Source organism: Hyla sarda, chromosome 4 (assembly GCF_029499605.1).
Source record: "Hyla sarda isolate aHylSar1 chromosome 4, aHylSar1.hap1, whole genome shotgun sequence".
NCBI classification, from domain to species: Eukaryota; Metazoa; Chordata; class Amphibia; order Anura; family Hylidae; genus Hyla; species Hyla sarda.
In genome coordinates, this window is record NC_079192.1 from 160,094,874 (window position 1) to 160,116,240 (window position 21,367).

The window sequence follows — 21,367 nt, forward strand, 5'->3', positions numbered from 1 at the left end:
ATGGACACATTTTATTCATGTGCTACTGCCAGTAATTATAGAGCTTTGATCTGTAACCTTTCTTTTAAATTTTTACATCCCCTTTAAGATTTTCACAAAATAAAACAGTGTCACATAATAAGGGCCACAACTCCAAGTAACATGCAAACCTAATTTTATTGAAGTAAAAACACATTTAGAAATCATTGTATGAAAAAATAGAGGATGTGACATAATCAGGCAAAATAAAAGGTTTTCATTGACCCCCTGAGGAAGCTGTATGCAGGGGCAGGGTTGGATATTCATCCCCACCTCTAAATAAAGTTGTTTCTATGGGTATATTTTTTGCATTCTGAATGTTCAGATGTGTGCTTTTTTGGAGTATCTGTTGGGGGAAGTTTTGCTAGTTCCACTGGGGTGGGGTTACGGCATATAAGTATGAACCGGAACATGTCTCATGACCAGGCGTATTTCTGTATGCAGTGACTTTTGATATTTTTTTTAAATGTATAATTATTTATGTTAATGAAGTTATGGACGTCATTATGTTATCTTGTTTTTTTGTTTCCTTGTTTTGACATGGCAAGAAAAGATCTTGAAAGCTGTGACAAAGTGTATTGGAAAATTATATAACTTTTTCATCAACTGTTTCGTTTTGTTCGGATTGTTATCCATATCATAAATGTCACCATATGGGGGAGATTGATCAAAACCTGTGCAGAGGAAAAGTGGAGCAGTAGCCAATAGAAACCAATCTGATTCCAGCTTTTATTTTTCAGAGGCCTTTTTAAAAATGAAAGAAGCGATCTAATTGGTTGCTATGGGCAACTGGTCAACTTTTCCTCAGCACAGGTTTTGATAAATGTCCTCCATGGTTGCTGAGATTTATGACATTTGGAAATGGAATGGCAGTATTGTTTAATAGGGCACTGTCATTTGCAAAAACCTTTTTATATAAAGTAGATAATAATAATATATGTATATTTGTAATATACTTTGGTTAAAACATGTATATTTTTGGGTGAAAAATGTTCAATGCATCCTACAACCAAGGGTCCTTTCACTGTCTAGAACACTGTCTTGTCCCCGCAGCTATTGCCTTTGTGTCTCTGTACAGCAGGGCTCTGTACACTGAGGACAAGCAGGGCTCTGTACACTGATGACAAGCAGGGCTCTGTGCACTGAGGACAAGCAGGGCTCTGTACACTGAGGACAAGCAGGGCTCTGTACACTGAGGACAAGCAGGGCTCTGTACACTGAGGACAAGAGGGGCTCTGTACACTGAGGACAAGAGGGGCTCTGTGCACTGAGGACAAGCAGGGCTCTGTGCACTGAGGACAAGCAGCGCTCTGTACACTGAGGACAAGCAGGGCTCTGTAAACTAAGGACAAGCAGGGCTCTGTACACTGAGGACAAGCAGGGCTCTACACTGAGGACAAGCAGGGCTCTGTGCACTGAGGACAAGCAGGGCTCTGTACACTGAGGACAAGCAGGGCTCTGTACACTGAGGACAAGCAGGGCTCTGTACACTGAGGACAAGCAAGGCTCTGTGCACTGAAGACAAGCAGGGCTCTGTACACTGAGGACAAGCAGGGCACTGTACACTAAGGACAAGCAGGGCTCTGTACACTGAGGACAAGCAGGGCTCTGTACACTAAGGACAAGCAGGGCTCTGTACACTGAGGACAAGCAGGGCTCTGTACACTGAGGACAAGCAGGGCTCTGTACACTGAGGACAAGCAGGGCTCTGTACACTGAGGACAAGCAGGGCTCTGTACACTGAGGACAAGCAGGGCTCTGTACACTGAGGACAAGCAGGGCTCTGTACACTGAGGACAAGCAGGGCTCTGTACACTGAGGACAAGCAGGGCTCTGTACACCGAGGACAAGCAGGGCTCTGCACACTAAGAACAAACAGGGCTCTGTACACTGAGGACAAGCATGGCTCTGTGCACTGAGGACAAGCAGGGCTCTGCACTGAGGACAAGCATGGCTCTGTTTACTGAGGACAAGCAGGGCTCTGTGCACTGAGGACAAGCAGGGCTCTGTGCACTGAGGACAGGCAGGGCTCTGTGCACTGAGGACATGCAGGGCTCTGTGCACTGAGGACATGCAGGGCCCTGTACACTGAGGACAAGCAGGGCTCTGTGCACTGAGGACAAGCAGGGCTCTGTGCACTGAGGACAAGCAGGGCTCTGTGCACTGAGGACATGCAGGGCTCTGTACACTGAGGACAAGCATGGCTCTGTACACTGAGGACAAGCAGGGCTCTGTGCACTGAGGACAAGCAGGGCTCTGTGCACTGAGGACAAGCAGGGCTCTTACACTGAGGACAAGCAGGGCTCTGTGCACTGAGGACAAGCAGGGCTATGTGAAGTGAAGACTGAGGACAAACAGGGCACTAAACACTGAGAACAAGCAGGGCTCTGTGCACTAAAGCTCTGTGACACGCCCTTGGCTCACACAGCAGGATGACTGACAAACCAGGAGCATGCACAGAGCCCTGCTTGTCCCTCTCACACTTCCTGTATTTTGTCTCTGCACAGAGAAACAAAGGCAATAGCTGAAGGGACAGCATTTTTTTTTCACCTAAAAATATGCAACATTTTTAACCAATGTATATTACAAATATACATATAATGTTATTATCGATCTATTATATAGAAAAAAGTTTTTGCTAATTACACTGACCATTTAAGTGTTCACTTATTTGTTCTTTGCTATATGTGTATATCACAAACATGAACTAATAAATGGGCTTCTTTATAATTTTTTTCAGAGTGGACAATGCCGAAGATCCAGTTTATGAAAGTTTGGAAGAGTTTCATGTCTTTGTCCTAGCTCATATATTAAGACGGCCGATTGTAGTAGTGGCTGACACCATGCTGCGTGACTCGGGGGGAGAAGGTAAGACTATCCATGTATTTATTGGCATTCTTGTAATACATAGCATATACTATTCCTAATTATGCTAATTGTTTTAGCTACCTACTGAATAACTTGGCCTCTACAGTAAACATTAGGATGGAGATGCTTCACCCAGTGATACAGGTTGTGTCACAGTGGGTATGGGTAGGAGTCCTAAAACATGAGGGGCATTGGCACATTTAGAAAATGCCATCTATTGGGAGGACCCTGTCATCACTTTTCATTGGGATGGTCTTCTGCACTTCTCCCTGCTCAATCAGCCTTCATTGTTTGGATGGATATAGGGAGAAATATATCAATCAAGGCCAGCGGGGCGAGGATCAGCCACCAGTGACTTCCTCAATGACTCATGGTTCAGGCATCAGGTTCTCTTCAAGAATTTTAAGTACATTTAGGACTTATGAGGAATGCTATTAAATCTGTCCTCTGTCCTGGAAGGCGCAAAGCCACTGAAAAGTCTCTAAAACTACACCAGCCCAGACTTAGCTTAGCTTTTGGTGTATGTGAAGAGTGAAGTTTCTGAAAATGTTTATCTGCACAAAATTTATCGAATGCTCTGTGACCATTTGATAAATTTGGTGCTCCTACATATTATCAGCACACAAAAAAGGTATAGAAAAATGCTTCACTTACACCTACAATGATAAATGCCGGCCAATATGTTTTACATCCCGGCAAAGCATGAACCTTTCTAATATACTTCATGAGAAAATGTTTCTTCCCTTTTTTATAGAAATCATGGCTTATAAAATTATGGCTTTGTCCAAGCTTAAGCACAGGCATGGACAAAGTCCAGTAAGTGAGCGTGGACTAGCACTCCTCTGTGCACTTTTCTGTCTGATAGTACTCCTCTGTGCTCTCTCCCATCTGATAGTATTCCTCTGTGCTCTCTCCTGTCGGATAGTACTCCTCTTGTGCTCTCTCCTGTCTGATAGTACTCCTCTGTGCTCTCTCCTGTCGGAAAGTACTCCTCTGTGCTCTCTCCTGTTTGATAGTGCTCCTCTGTGCTCTCTCCCATCTGATAGTACTCCTCTGTGCTCTCTCCCGTCTGATAGTACTCATTTGTGCTTTCTCCCGTCGGATAGTACTCCTCTGTGCTCTCTCCTGTCTGATAGTACTCCTCTGTGCTCTCTCCTGTCTGATAGCACTCCTCTGTGCTCTCTCCTGTCTGATAGTACTCATCTGTGCTCACTCCTGTATGATAGGACTCTTCTGTGCTCTCTCCTGTCTGATAGTACTCCTCTGTGCTCTCTCCTGTCTGATAGAATTCTCTGTGTTCTCTCCTGTCTTATAGCACTCTTCTTTGCTCTCTTCTGTCTGATAGGACTCCTCTGTGCTCTCTCCTGTCTGATAGCACACCTCTGTGCTCTCTCCTGTCTGATAGCACTCCTCTGTGCTCTCTCCTGTCTTAAAGTACTCCTCTGTGCTCTTTCCTTTCTGATAGGACTCCTCTGTGCTCTCTCCTGTCTGATAGGACTCCTCTGTGCTCTCTCCTGTCTGATAGCACTCTTCTGTGTTCTCTCCTGTCTGATAGGACTCCTCTGTGCTCTCTCCTGCCTGATAGCACTCCTCTGTGCTCTCTCCTGTCTGATAGTACTCCTATGTGCTCTCTCCTGTCTGATAGCACTCCTCTGTGCCATCTCCTGTCTTATAGGACTCCTCTGTGCTCTCACCTGTCTTATAGTACTCCTCTGTGCTCTCTTCTGTCTTGATAGCACTCCTCTGTGCCATCTCCTGTCTGATATAGGACTCCTCTGTGCTCTCACCTGTCTTATAGTACTCCTCTTTGCTCTCTTCTGTCTTGATAGCACTCCTCTGTGCTCTCTCCTGTCTGATAGGACTCCTCTGTGCTCTCTCCTGTCAGAATGTGGTACCCAGGTTTAATATTACAAATTATTTAGAATATTATTATTTATTACAGAAATTAGGGGTAATAAGAAGGTTAAAAATGTATCACTCATATACCAAGATATTACACCAGTTGGTTCTGCTGACCATATCTGAGGAGCAGTTACCTTTTGCTTAATTTAATAGAATGGCCTGCAGTAAGTTGGTATTTTGGTAGTGGTAGGCTTAGTGTTTACATGAAAGGAAATAATGTGGCCATACACTGTCAATAAACTGTCAGCTGAATATTTATTCAGTCGATAGTTATCTCTCTCAACCTCCCTCTGCACAGGAACGTTTAAGCACAGCTGATCATTCCCTTTTTGGCATGGTAAGGGGTAGTCAGACCACTCTGACATTGGCTTATCCCTCCGAGAACAAAAGTGTCATATGGCAAAAATCTGAATTCAAATAGAGAAAACAGACATGGCCGCACATCCACAATTTGTATTTTGATCTACTTGCTTCTCAGCATAAATTCAAAAACTAACAGGTTGTTAGTATACATATTGATCAAAAAGTACAAGTCCACTCGCCACGTCAAGGCCACTTATTTAGAGTGGGTCCCTAACATCCCTAGCATAAAATGGCGTATCACTGGGCGGCGACCACCACCGCCGCACCACCAGTGCCCACAGGGGGAACGACCCACTGGCAGAGCAGTCCCAGGGCCGCGCCTCCCCATGGTGAAAATCCATCACACCTGGCCCTTCTCTCCACCAACAGATTGTCTATCGGCGGAGAGTTGAGGCCACATACACCTTAGAAAGCAGGCCAAACTCTTGGCAGGTTGGCCAACTTTAATATATGGTGTATGGGCATCTTTGTATACAGTAAAAGCTAATTTAGTTTTGATATGGTAATTTACATATATATATATATATATATATATATATATATATATATATATATTACATTTAGTATAAAGTGTATTCAGTTATAAATAAAGATTGAGCGGAGTCAAGACTGAGCTGGCCTGTTACAATGTGAAGAATGAAGAATGAGCCGTGTGTTGTCTGTTTCTCAGAATAAATGTCAGCTCACAGACAAGGGGTCATGATTCCTCCTAAAGGGGATCATAGAAAGATTACCACGTCAGTTTCTATTGTCCACGCTCTTAGTCAGCAGCGTTACACCTACCTTCTGTATGCCTCCATGGCTTTGAAGAAAAAGTTTTATTGTTGAATATATTCAGGTATTACAGTAATACATTTTATTTAGATTTTTGTACTTTTTCTTTTTCGTTACCTTTTTTTCTTGTTCATTGATTTTATTTTAGGTTAACTTAAAAATATTATGTTCTTAAATGTTCTACTACCTTGGCAGTAGATGAAAAATCTATACAGATTTTGTTACATTTAGATTTAGTTGGCAGTTTGTCATTTAAATGCAGAAACAGAGAGACATATGTCCTTGAAGTCTGACCATTTGGGATGTATTGGAGATGGCACTGCTTGGGGTTATTTGCTGGAGTTTTCAGTTTATCTTTTCATTACAATTCCCCATATTCTTCTAATAGGGTTAAGTAGAACTGTGAGCTTTTCATTACGATTGTTGCTTTCAGGGACTATTAGATATAAAACTTCTCCTTATTGATGTGCTCCATATCTGTCTACCGTCACATAAGCTGCGTCTCTACAGTATTTGGCTGTAAATAGTCCACACTTATAAAGCCTAAGAAAAAAGATGATCTTATGGTGACGTTTTGATCTTTTATTTGCTTCCTGGGTTATATTTTTCCAGCATTTGCACCTATCCCATTTGGTGGGATTTACTTGCCTCTTGAAGTTCCACCCAACAGATGTCATTGTTCACCGCTGGTCTTGGCTTATGATCAGGCTCATTTCTCAGCACTGGTTTCTATGGAGCAGAAAGATCAACAACGTGAACAAGGTAGGACAAACACATGCCAAAGCAGGATATTGTTTTGCGGTGAAACATAACATTTTAAATCTTATAATTCTTATATAATAACATAAACTGTTGATGCTAATGTTGAAGGTTAATAAAGCATTCTTAGGTGGGGCTGGGGCAATGATTTACAATCTATGGGGAGAGTTATCAAAACCTGTGTGAAGAAGAGTGGGGCAGTTGCCGATAGCAACTAGTCAGATCGCCACTTCTTTAATTTCTCAGAGGCCTTTTAAAAAATGAAAGAAGCTATCTGGTTGCTACGGGCAACTGCACCACTCTTCTTCCACAAAGGTTTTAATGAATCTCCCCCATAGATTGTAAATCATTACCCCAGTTCCACCTAAATCTCTCCCTTTGTTCTGACTGAAACAAGGTAGTTACTACTGTACTGGGACAGATATACTTCTGCAAATACATCGGAATTCTGGCATTAGGTGTTAATACCTTGAACCACATTGAAAACTATGAAATAGTTTTTTATGCTTTGTCTGACAAGGAAAGATGGCGTCACAATTAATGGTGCATTCACACCATGTTTTAGCTATACGGAGACCCGAATCCCTTCTCATTCATTTGAATGAGCCGACCGGAGTCAAACAGCTACTCCAGTTGACTCATTCTTGTCCCGTATCTGGTTTTCTGACCAGACAGAATACCGTGATATGCGGGGGGGGGGGGGGGGAGGCTGGGGGGTAACAGAGGGGTGGAAAGGGTGCAGTACCTTAAGCAAGCCGGCACGGGGCGCAGCTTGCAGTTCCATGGCATCTTCCCTTCTTTGGTGTAGCAGGGCACCATTTTCGACTTACTGCGCCGCAGGGGAGGGGAACGCAGGGTGGAGGGGACTGAGGGGGAAACAGGGGGATGCCGAGAGACGGTGTGTGCGCAGTACGCACGCAGGCTTCCCTTTCCCCCACAGGCGCGCAGGCTGGGGCGGGAAATAAATAAAAAAATTGAACATTCACGGCAAAATCCCGCGGCACCCCGGGCAGTGCCGAACGGCACACCAGTGTGGCGGGGCACCCCGGTTGGGAATCACTGCCCTAGACTAAGTTTACACTCTTAGGGCACGTTCACACGTACAGGATCTGCTGCATATTTTTGCTGCATATTTTCTGCAGCTGATTTTGCTACCCATTAAAGTTAATGGGTAGCAAAATCAACTGCAAAAAATATGCAGCAAAAATATGCAGCAGATGCTGTACGTGTGAACATACCCTTTTACTATATGGGCCTGTATACACAATGGGAGGTATTTATCAACGGATTTATGTGGGTTTTTTTCCGTAACTTTGGCGCAATTCTTTGGCGCAGTGTCTTTTTGCACCAAAGTTTGGCGCATTCTCTCTACTTTCGTTTTTTAAACTTGCTCAAAATCACACATTCCTGTGTGTTATTTTTGCCTTGGTCAGTAATTCATCATTTGTGCCAATCAATCTTTGGCGCAATTTTGCGCCTTTGGGTTTTTTTGGGCGCAATTCACCGCCAGGAAATTTTGTACATGGAAAACACACTTGGAAAAATGTCAGAAAATGTAAAGGCGCCAAAATACATTAAAGACGTCTCCGGGGCTGCGCACTACTATCCTGCGACATTGTAGTCTCTGAGGGACCTTCACCTTCCGTTGAGCCACATGGCCACACAGGTTCAGGAAAGTTAAGCACTAAAGGTAACAAAAAAAACAAAAAAAAAAAACAGTCAAGTTAAAAATAAAATCCATTTCACATGGTGGCTATGAACCCCACTAAAGAAAATAACTCATGTCGCTTGCTGATATACTGCAGAAGGGACTCCGAAATGGCTGCTCTACAGGGTAAAATACGCGTCCTCTGTGGTGGTAAGTTCTGTGTAAAAGGCGCTGTGAACAGTTGATTTCGGCATTTGCGTCAAATGATAAATTTGGGACACGTCCGCAAAACGCAAAGTGAAAAAAAAAGGGTAAAAAGAAACTGTCAACAGGCATAATTGATAAATACCCCCCAATATCATGATTAAGGTCAGGTATATCCAGTGTAAGTCAAATAATGGACACATTTTAATTTTAGGGTAACAGGAGCAGATAATGAGCAGAATTTAAAGACTTTGAAAGAGACTTTTGTTTTTCACCATTAAAACAACAAAGTTCCTCAATCCTCAATTTACCATCTTTCCCAAGTACAGATGTATAATGAATGTCTGGAAATGGTATAATTGAACACTAATATTTATTTAAAAAAAAGGACAATCAATAATACAATACTGTAATAAAAGCACACAAACCGCAGGGCCCTACAGCTGGATGCTGCTAATACACTTATACATATATGCAAATAAGTGTCTACATTCAATGCATTTATAGAATCGGATATACTGCGTTATTTGTTCTAACTTATATTAAAGGGGTTATTCAGGAAAAAACTTTTTTTACATATCAACTGGCTCAAGAAAGTTAAACAGATTTGTAAATTACTTCTATTAAAAAATCTTAATCCTTTCAGTACTTATGAGCTTCTGAAGTTTAGGTTGTTCTTTTCTGTCTAAGTGCTCTCTTATGACATGTGTCTCGGGAACCGCCCAGTTTAGAAGAGGTTTGCTATGGGGATTTGCTTCTAAACTGGGCGTTTCCCCGAGACACGTGTCATCAGAGAGCACTTAGACAGAAAAGAACAACCTTAACTTCAGAAGCTCATAAGTACTGAAAGGATTAAGATTTTTTAATAGAAGTCATTTACAAATCTGTTTTACTTTCTGGAACCAGTTGATATATAAAAAAAAGTTTTTTCCTGGATAACCCCTTTAAACCCCCAATCGCCCACTTTATGTGCTAAATGACCAATTCGGATTATGGTATATAATCTGTATCACAATATGACAATATCGGTATCTTATATATGAAAATATATTTCTCCGTTATTTTGCAAGATCTACAATGTATTTCATTATTCAATATTTATTTTATTTATTTTTATTTGTATTTTTATCTCTATTCTTCATTATTATTTTCATTTTTTTAATAATTTTTTCTGTTATTTTATTTTATTTCACCTCTTATATGTTTATTATTATTTTCACTTTTATGCATTTTCACCTTTTATATTCACATTGTTCTATATACTTACATTGTATTACCTACAGTACTGTGGAAACTATCATTAGGTGTGGTATCTAGATATATGTACATATATACATTTATACCTTAGTTGCTCTTTGTTACAGTTGTGTCTCCAGATCATAATGTAGTATATATTGAACCATCCAAATTAATCCATCCCAGATTTTTCAGAGATACGAGGTGGCACATATGATATGTTCTTGCTTTTATACACCCCAAAACGCATTTGGTTTTATGGACATTGGACATTCTCTCTTGCATCCCGTTCATATTGAGAAGGCGGACTATTACTGCATTTTTGCAAAAGGAACTTATTTCTCAAGTTGCTCCGCTGTTTAGCCGAGAGAAGCTTTACTACAGCCCGTACTATACAATTCCAAGACAAGTCACCACTGGTATCAGCAAGCCCTGTTGAATTGTATATACAGAGCATTGACTATATAGAGCACCGATCCTGCCAGCCTGATGCAGAACAACTGGGACGGAGCATATACCTGGCTTATAGAATCCCCAATCTCCCCTCCCGGTCAGCTGACCTGCAATCAGGTGACCACCTACATCACATGCCGTAGAGATCCCACTGGAGCAAGGGGCCGCACCGAGGTGTGCTTCCATCGCCGCCTCCAGCAGACAGATCAAGCCAGCGTACTCCAGGGGCCGGACACCTACGGCTGTGTAGCGGGAGTGGTGAGTGCCAACATCTTTCCTTACAGGAATAAATAGTTGAACTGCTCTGTGTAAGACACAACGTCCATAATTACATGCACAGGAGCATTATACATTTCTCTTACAGGATCTGTGCCTATCCATTGCACACCTCTCTAAGACTTGTGATTATCCCATATGAACATTGCAGCCTTTCTATTCACAGGGTCTTTGCATATCAGAAACCAGAGGACCTTTGTTTACAGGATTTGCCTTTTTTTCAGGATTTGCCTTTTTTGCTTTACAGGAATTAAATATCAGCAAACAGAACGAATCTTTTTCAGGACGCAAATCTAACAAATAGAGGATTACTTATTTTCATATATAAGATACTGATATTGTCATATTGGGATACAGATTATATACCATAATCCAAATTGGTTATTTAGCACATATAGTGGGCGATTGAGAGTTTAATTTATGTTAGAACAAATAAGGGAATGTATCCGATTCTATAAAGTGCATTGAGTATAGACAGGTATTTGCATAAATGTATAAGAGTATAAGCATCATACAGCTGTAGGGCCCTGCGGTTTGTGTGCTTTTATTACAGTATTGTATTACAGTGGTCCCTCAAGTTACAATATTAATTGGTTCCAGGATGACCATTGTATGTTGAAACCATTGTATGTTGAGTCCATAACTCTATGGAAACCTGGTAATTGGTTCTGAAGCCCCAAAATATCATCCAAAAATTGGAAAAAGTGAAGATTAAACAAAAATAAGTAGATAACTAATATAGATAAAGCAAATCCTTCCATATAAAAGTAAGAAAGATCTGCTGGGAGCTGTAATCACTGTCTATTTCAGTGTTTCCCAACCAGAGTGCCTCCAGCTGTTGCAAAACTACAACTCCCAGCATGCTGGGAGTTGTAGTTTTGCAAAAGCTGGAGGCACCCTCTTTTGGAAACACTGGTCTATGTAGAGGAAAGAAGCTTCTTCAGGGTCCTGTACAGAACACCCAATGTACTAAAAAAAAAAAGTAAATTGAAGCCGCTCTCACCTGATGTCCAAAGGAGCAGCTAACTCTGGCACAGGTAAAGAGTACAGAACATGTAATACCTCCCTGTACTGTAGGTGGCGCTACCAGACACCAGTCAGTGCATGCACTTCAGTAATACAGGTAAAGAGTACAGAACATGTAATACCTCCCTGTGCTGTAGGGGGCGCTACCAGACACCAGTCAGTGCATGCACTTTAGGAATACAGGGGTTTTACCAGTGAAATGTCCATTCTGATTGGTCGGTTCTTCCAGCCCTTGACACGTTTCGCAGATTCCATAGCATTGTATGTTGAGTCTGGTTTCAAGTTACAATGGTCCAGAAAAGACCATTGTATGTTGAAACTATTGTATGTTGAGGCCATTGTAAGTTGAGGGATCACTGTATTGATTGTCCATTTATTTATTTTTTTATATTAGTGTTCAGTTATACCATTTCCAGACATTCATTATACGTCTGTACTTGGGACAGATGGTAAATTGAGGACTGAGGAGCTTTGTTGTTTTATTTATTTTTCTATCACTCTCTGAGTGTGAGAGTATCTCGGTTAACCTCATTTATTTTATTGTGAACTGCACATATACATATTTAAGATTTTTTTCACCATTACCAGGAGTAAAAAAAAAAATCCAAAGATTTGCCAAATTTATTATTAGGCATGCACTGCTAAATAAATGTAGCACATCCTACTGCAGCACACTTTGCATTATGACCAGCATACAGATCAGCTGAGTTCATAAATAACCCCCAAAGTATAATAGAAAGTTGTAGAACTTTTTTTTTTCTTTTCTATACATTTTTAAAGGGGTATTTCGTTCTCAAACATTTATGGCGTATCCACCTTGACTGCTACAAACAAGTCAGATGGAGATAGGGGGCCTCATTCTTGCGGTAGGTGCTGGTCCCAGAGGTGAGACCCCCATTTATCAGACATGTATGGCATATCCTAAGTGGAAGAAAAACTGCAGCACCATAGAAAATGCCTAAAACAGCTTTATGTCACGTTTGTTGCAATAAAGCCATTTTAAGATTTTTTTTCTACAAATGGTTGCTGTGGTTTTCAATTAGTTGGCGAAGATGGAGAATCCCACACAGGTCGCAGTCTTACCCTGTGAGCACAACTTATATACTGGACTGTATAGGACTTGTAGTGCTGCTGAATTCTATAATATCCTGCGGATACGCCATAAATATGACAGATGGGAATACCCACCTATAACATCCTGCACATATTTGATGCTTCATATTTAATGCTGTGTTCAGTCATTTAGTTAACATTAAAATCTGCAGCTTCAGCCCTGTGCAGGATACTGTACGTATGAAAACACCTATAACAGTTATTTATGTAAAGCCAGAAAACTTCTTCAATGAAAATCTTAGCTTTCCTAATTACTATATCTGATGCAATGGGTGAAAAATAAAGGATATTTTCTGCAGCGCTGGACCGTGTAGATCAGAAGAGACTAAGCTCTAATAAGTAGGTAAAATAATGTTTTATTGTAGCACATACAACGCGTTTCTGGCCTGGACATTGCCCTTCATCAGGACAGTGCACTGTCCTGATGACGGGCCTTGTCCAGGCCGGAAACGTGTTGTATGTGCTGCAATAAAACATTATTTTACCTACTTATTAAAGCTTAGTCTCTTCTGATCTACACGGTCCAGCACTGCAGAAAATATCCTTTTTTTTCACCCCATTGCATCTTACTTCACTACCGATCTTCTGAAGCCAGTGATCGGAAGGATTGCAAGCTACAGGACCCTTCATATCCATTCTTCAGGCAAATATAGGTGTTGTGTTCTGAGCGCAACCCTATAGGGTGAGTGGATTTCTTGTTTCTTTTAAACTGAATTTATCTTACAATACTTCACTAGGGACGCGTGTCTTCCTTTTCCTTCCCTACTTACTATATCTGACACGACTTGGTTTCATATTTATTTCTAAGTTTGACAGCTTTTAAACTTTAGACAGCAACCTAGTTATTTAATGTTGTGAGGGCTCTTTTCTTATGCCATATGTAAATGTGTATAGTGCTCTCTGTGGAGACTGCTATTTGATGTGCTTTGAAGAGAGTGTTTTAGTTTAGCGAGACTTGTAAATAAGTTATCAGTTGTCGTCTATTTTAGTCTCTTTTTTATCTTATTCTGTCATGTGAGATCTTATAGATGAGATATAATTGCTGTAAACAAATTATGTAACATGGTGTTGGGATGGTTTCTCAAGAGCAAAATATACATGTGGGAATGCCGGTTTGCTCAATATGTGTGTACTGTAGTTCCATAACTGGGTATGTATTAACATGGAATGGGGCTATTCATTGTGTGTCCAATGCAGATCCATCATATACAACGGGTAAAATAAGTATTGACCATGTCACCATTTTTCTCATTAAAGTGGTTATCCACCATAAGGTGATTTCAGTACATAGCTGCCAGGCTATCTGGGTATTTCCTGTTGGAGTTCAGTCTCTTAAACTACACATCCCATAGTTCCATGCTTGTAAGTGTGAAGTTACATTCCTCCCTCTCACACATCAGCCACCCCACCCATTGCAGCACAAATAAGCTCAAAAGATCAGTGTTTTATAATCAAGGTGCCTACAGCTGTTGCTAAATTAACTCTCTGTCACTCCACCCATTGAAGCAGGACAGGCTTCCTTTGCACAACTGACTAGTGATAACAGGTCTCAATGCACTTCAACCTGGGAAATCCCAAGACATGAGTAATTTTGTATGCTGTTAAAAATAAATATTGGGCAGAAATCACATAAGAATTGCGAGACCACTGTCACACACAGCCCCTGTAGCACAGTCAAATAAAAAAAAAAATCCTGGAATACCCCTTTAAATAATGTTTTATTGAGACAACAGTACTTGCTAATTCCAGGTATTTTTAAAGCTTTCCACAAGTGGCCCTTGGCTCCTAAACAACTCTTCTGATTATTATTTGTTTCACTTCTCTGTCAGAAATCTTGATCGAGGCAAGAAGACCTTTTTGCAGGCCATCGATTTGGGCTGAAGCAGCTGATTTTAATTTGCAATGACAAGGGGCTATATTGCTTTTACTAACTGATAGATTTCAGCTGTTGTCTTGGCTTTCTGTGCCTTATTGCACCTCTCTTTCTTCATGTGTACAGTCCTTTTCCCTTTGTCATTTTAGATTATAACACAACTTAATTTCTGAGCTTTTTTTTTTTTTTTTTTTGTATGGATTACATGGGTGGTTATCAACATCTGGGGAAAATGTCATGTCAATAGCACCTTTGGAAATACATTTATTGAGAAAAAATGCTGAAATGTCCAATACTTATTTCACCCGCTATATGTCAAAAAGTGGAGTCTGCAATCCCCCTCCAAATTTGAAGCCTTCTGTATTTACTGATGTATGGGTTATACAGAAACAAAGAAGTATATGTGGCTGTTACCGTAGTTTCTTTAGTACAGAATGGAGGTAGCATATTAGTTCCTGTACCTATTTGCAGCGACTTCAACAGGCTAGACATTGCTCAGGGCACTCCTTTGGCATCCATATATTTCACTTTAGGCTATAAATACTTATTCTGGTCTATAAACCAAACGTGGTGAGAATATGGCCTTCAAGGTACCTACCGCTACTTTACCAGCAAATTTTTTGTTTGTTTTACCTTCTCCCAATTAACTTTAAAGGGAATCGGTCAGCGGTTTCATGCTGCTTTGTGTTTTTATGGATACGTGTCATTTAGGGCCATGGGGTAGTCAGAGAGCAGGTATGGGGTACACCTCCCATGACAACTTGCCCAATTCCCGTATGATTTTTCATGATTGTTTGAGGATTTCAGAATAAATCAGAGTCAGGATTGCACCCCCTGTCTGAGTTTCATGCTGCCTTTAATAATGTAAGGCTACATTCACATCACGATTTTGCCATACAGTTTTGCATCAGTTTTTTTTTTGCATAACATTTGCCTTAAAATCTGACAAAACTGTATGCAAACGTTTGTTATAAATTTAAACTGCATGCAGTTTTAAACCGTATGCGCTCTGCATTTAAATATCTGGTTGCATCAGTTTTTGCCAAAAAAGTGTACTTTTTTATTTACTCTTTCTTGCAATAAAGTGTTTTATTAAAATTCCAAGAAAAGTAGGTGTGGTTTGCAGTGTTGTAGAAAAACATGTATCCCAAAAGCCATATGCCACTGTAAGCAAATCTGTTTTTCATTTAATGTTAAAAAAAAACTAAAACGATATGGTTTGTATACAGTATTTAAACTGTAGACTGCATAGTAAACTGCAGTTTTGTGTATGGTAAAAAAAAAAACGCATAAAGCCGCACATGCCCAAAAAACATACACAACCGGATACTTCTTGTTGCGTATGTTTTTGTATGGGAGGTCTATGTATACAGTTTTCTATATGGTTGTATATGGTTTGACTGTATAAAACCGTATACGGGAACTGTATAGCAAAATTGTGATGTGAATGCACCCTGATGGCATTAGGGGGTATGTTGTTGTTCCAATATATTATCTCAAAAATTTTTAGTGCAGATTTTGTTTTCTCTCTTGTAAAGTATAAAAAAAAAACTGAAAGCAGGGAGACATCTGCATCTCCATGATTAGAATAATCACATAATATAATAGAGATTAAAGAAGAAAAGCTTTCCTCTAGCTGGGAGTTGTTGTTGACAGGCGTTTGAAGCCTCCTTGGAAGTACTGCAGTTCTTTTTTACAATTAAACTTAAAATGTGTCAAAAAATAGCAAAGATATGAAAGAGCTGTAGTCATTATCAAGCAGTCTTTTCACCAAATGTGTCTGGGTAAGCTTTTCCTGAGATCATACACGATAATAAATGGCATTTGCAGGAGGTTATGTATTAAAGGGGTACTCCGCTGCCCCAGCTTGGAGTGGGCGACGGGGGTCGTGAGGTCACGGCCACGCCCCTTGTGACTTCACGCCATGCCCCTCGTCACGCCACGCTCCCTCACATATACTTGCATTGAGGGGGTGTGGCTTGACGTCACGAGGGCCGTGATGTCACAACGCCCGCACCCAGCGTTCTAAATGAACACTAGGTGCTGCACAGAGATCGTGGGGGTCCCAGCTGCGGGACCCCCGGGATCAGACATCTTATCCCCTATCCTTTGGACGCCTTTCAGGGGGAGTGGCTTGTAGGAGGGGCTTGTGAGCCAGGCGGACACATTTACCTGGAGATGCGGAGCTTCTGGAGTAAGGCGTGATGAAGAGATTGCAGTTGAAGGACCTTTGATATTGGTGTATCACACAAAAATTATTATTTTGGCCTTGTGCTGAAACAAAAAACCTCAAATCTCATATCCCATCCTCAACAGGGCTGAATTGTGATGAAGAGATTAAGCCGAAAAAAGAATGGGGTGTGGCTTTGCAGGGGGTGTGGCTTGTGGGAGGTGGCTAAACTGTGATAAAGAGATTGTGGTTAAAGGACCGGAGCTGAAACAAAAAAAACAAAATAGGGCTGATAATAGAAGTGGTGTGGATTGTGGGAGGGGTGGGGCTTACAGGAGGGACAGGACTTGCAAGCTGGACCCATACACATTAGGAGATGCAGAGAGGAGCTTGTGAAGTAATGTACTGGAAATGCTTATAGACTTGCATGGGACTTTAGACAAAAACCCCAACCCTCACAAATGGGGATGGCTAAGGGTTAATTTAATTATCCTATATTTAATGTGAATACCAAGAAATGTGAATACCAAGTTTGATCATAATTGGGGAGATTCATCAAAACCTGTGTTTAGTCAAAGTCGACCAGTTGCCTATAGCAACCAATCAGATCGCTTCTTTCATTTTTGAAAAGGCCTGTGAAAAATGAATGAAGCAATCTGATTGGTTGCTATAGGCAACTGGTCAACTTTTTCTCAGCACAGGTCTTTATGAATCTCCCCAAATGTCCCCAGCCATTTGGAAGTGATAGATACAATGACCAATCCTTTTATGTTCTATCTTTCATAAAAATAGTGGTAAGTAACGTAAATGTTTTCTTCCTGTAAATACACATTATTAGGGCAAACTAAATATTCAGAGAACATTTATATTGATTGGAACGAACAACAACATAAAAATACTGAAGCACATGCTCATTTTGGAAATGACTTTTTACAGGAATCGGATGCATGAGTCCTTGTTCTGTGACATTACTGGGAATTAATGATTTGGTGCTAGGAGCTGCAGGAAGGATTGCTGTGTCCAGTCATTCTATACGGCACTGCAGGATTTAGGATAAGACAATCAGGAATTGGGGATGATATCTAAAATTAAATACATTAATTACATACAATATGTAAATTCCAATTGATACTCAAGTTAAGATATCACATGCCTGGACCCGGTGTCTAGTGAACATAGGGATGCTTATCTATTACGAATTATTTATTTAGACCAGTGTTCCCAACCAGGGTCCCATAGACATCTTGGGGCTCTTTGTAACCAGTTCAGGGTTTCCCTAGAATACGACATTAGCAAGTGCTATTCCAAGCCTGTCCACAGATGCTTGGCATAGGGCAGTAAAAAAAAGCTGGACCAGAATTGGGATTATAAAATGCATGAATCTCCTATATGCATTGTTTTTTTTTTTATATTAGAATAGGAGTAGTAGTTACATGGAAAGTTTTTCAGGTGTATGTAGGAAAACTGAGCTAAACCTAAATATGAGTGAGTGATTATTATGCATGTAGAGCTATAGGGAATTTGTTTGCTGTATAATATTGTATTATTATATTTTTATTATAATAATAACAACAATAATCATAATAATCACTAATTATTATTATTAGCAACAATAATGCAGACTAACAAAATGTCCATGTACTAAGATGCTGTGACATTACCTGGTCCAGCGTCAGAAAAGCTTGTTAGCTGAGAAGTCTACAGAATTGGATACGTTCCTGCACCAACTCATACTGAATGTTATTAGCAACCTACTTGGCTGAAAACTTTGGGATGGAGCCAGGTGGGAGATGCCTGAATTTGAACCTGAGGATAGTGTGACAAGATTAAAGAGAATAAAACATTTATAATGTGTGGTGGCTGAAATCCAAACTGGCATGTAACGCGGTGCAGACTCTAGTTACTGGAAGTGCTGTATGCAGGAATCAAATACAGAACACGCAACAGATAAGGGCTCGTTCACATTTACGTCATGCCCGTTCTCAAATTTGTTCAAGCCTATTGCAGATGGCTGTAAATAGATGCCATTGATGTCAATGGGATTTTCTTTTACAGTCTTTTGTCACCTGTTTGCACTCATTTGGTTCCTATTCCTTTATTTTTAGTGGCAAAAAAGACGTTGCATGCAGTATTTTTCTCTCCGTCAAAAATAACGGATTAAAAACGGATATATGAAATTTAACATTGAAGTCTATGGCAAATGGATGAGCCTGTAATGTCATCCGTTTGCATCCGTTTTTTCCAGTCAATTTTTGATCCGTTATTACTTCTGAGCATGCTCAGAAGACGTGTGAGCAACCAATAATAGATACAAACAGATTAAAAATTGATGCAACAGGATGCCACTTAATGGAATCCCTTTGCATCAGTTTGCATCCGTTTGTTAGTATGGTTCATTTAGCAGCAATCATGGGAGAATAGTGGGACGGGAGAGAACGGCCGTGTGAACCTAGCCTAATACAGTATATGTCCAGCAGCTGACCTGGCGTAATACAGTGAAAGGCTACATCAGCTCAGAGCTGGGGCAGATTTTTTTAAGAGGCGTGCACCTCTTCATAAATCCAGTGCAGTCTTGCAATGGCGGGGGTTTACTTTAGACCAGTGTATAAAAGAAACGGTCTTGGTAAATCCTTTCCTGTTTGTGAACCAGCTTAAAAGGGTACTCCGCTGCTAGACATCTTATCCCCTCTCCAAAGGGGACCCCCACGATCTCCCGCAGCACACTGGGTTCCTGCAGCCGTGATCATGACGTTACAGCCAGGCCCCCTCGTGATGTAACTCCATACCCCCTCCATTCATGTCTATGGGAGGGATGTGTCAGCAGACGCCCCCTTCCATAGACATGAATGGAGGGTGGCATGACGTCACAAGGGGGCGTGGCAGTGACGTCACGGCCTCCGGCTCTGAGCGTTCTGAACAAAATGTTCAGAACGCTGGAGCATCGGAGTACCCCTTTAAAAGCTAAAGCAGGTTCTATGTATCACTGTACATTGCAGGCTGTAGAATCCCATACCCATTGGAATCCATCAGAGATCTCATCTGCAGAAGCCAAACAGTTTAACATTTTTAATAAACAACTATTAAAAATGTTTTGATTAGGTTTGCATTCAAATGCATTCATTAAATGAGAAAAACGCCCCACAGGTGTCCGTACTGCAAATAAAATGGCTTCCATTTGTCAGATTTTCCTTTGTAAAATGAGGTTAGGAGCTGAAGATAAAATCGAATTATTCTCTGACACTTGTCAAAGCGCCTCCCAAACCAGAGCGGAGCCTTACTAGGAGCCCTACTATAACACAAGGAAGAATATGTAGAAAGAGAAAGGCCCTTGGAAATCACCAGGCGCTGCAGACTCACAGGAATGGATGAGAAGGAGCCAGAGGTTGTATCAAGTCAGCAATCTGCTGATCTGAGGAAGGGAGGGCTCCTCCAGAAATGCGTCATCTTTATTTTATTTGTTATTTTCTTCAATATATAGTCCTACCCAGGACTGACTTGAGACAACCTCTGGCTCCTTCTCATCCATTCCTGAGAGTCTGCAGCGACTGGTGATTTCCAAGGGTCTTGTTTCTTTCTACGAATTCTTCCATTTGCTATCCAGGACCTACATCGTATGTTCCTGTGACTCAGTGGCTCAGTAGAGACTCCACAGTTCTGGTACCCCATTTGATTGGGGCATTTTGTGTATTTGACTTTGTCCTGAGGTGAGCGGCCATCTATTGTCTATTGGTTTACTGAGGGTAATACACGAGGCGCCGATACCGGTCTCCTCCTTTTTCTTATTCCTACTATAACACAAAACCTCTGAGATCACACAAGTAAAATCCTGCTTTTTCTGTGAGCGGAAAGATAGCAAGAAGAGAGCAAAGCGATCTCAGTAATATCAGTGTGTTTTAGGAAAGCAAAACCTTTAGTGGGCCTCATCTCCAGATTATAAGCGTTCCTCCTTAATAAGACCACTTTACATATTAAAGAAATGTAAAATTCTTTTAGCAGTTCTTCCACTCTGGTCTCCACAAACTGCGCAGTCGTGTACTGGTGCTATTACTAGCTATTATTTGTTTGACTGTAAATGCCAAGTAAAATGAATACCTTTCCATTGTGTAAAGCATATCACCCTCACAAGTATTATTGATAAAGCATTAGATTGGAAATCAATATGAGGTCTGAATAATAATCTTTACATGTCACCATCCTGAGTTTAGGCCTTAAATATATGACAAGTTATCTTTAATAATATTACAGTATACAGCAGCTCCTCCAGTTGCAATATGTTCAGCATAATATGGTCTTTCCTGGACATTTTAACGTGAAACTATATTCAACGTACAGTGCTATAGATAAACGGCAAACAAAAGATGCTATAAACAGTCCGGATCTGTGAAATTTATGAACGTCTGGAATATCTGACCAATCACAGTGGGCATTTCACTGGTAAAACCCCTGTATTATTGTAGTGTATGCAGTGGTTGGCTTTCAAGTAGTGGTTCTCTACTCCAGTGTTTTCCAACCAGTGTGCCTCCAGCTGTTGCAAAACTACAACTCCCAGCATGCCCGGACAGCCTTTAGCTGTCCGGGCATGCTGGGAGTTGTAGTTTTGCAACAGCTGGAGGCACACTGGTTGGGAAACACTGCTCTACACTACAGTCCTGCAGGACCAGCTATTGAATGGAAATCTTTGGTG

General features: G+C 40.9%; 1 protein-coding gene across 16 annotated transcripts in view; it reads left to right on the forward strand.

The window, feature by feature from the left end:
* Nucleotides 1-21,367, forward strand: part of OTUD7A (OTU deubiquitinase 7A) — a 249,575-nt gene that overhangs the window by 205,768 nt on the left and 22,440 nt on the right. For all 16 annotated transcript variants that reach the window (XM_056572520.1, XM_056572518.1, XM_056572525.1 and 13 more), the window contains 2 exons: nucleotides 2,759-2,886; nucleotides 6,538-6,687. In XM_056572520.1, the coding sequence (XP_056428495.1) occupies nucleotides 2,759-2,886; nucleotides 6,538-6,687 (278 nt within the window). The remainder of the gene's footprint in view (nucleotides 1-2,758; nucleotides 2,887-6,537; nucleotides 6,688-21,367) is intronic.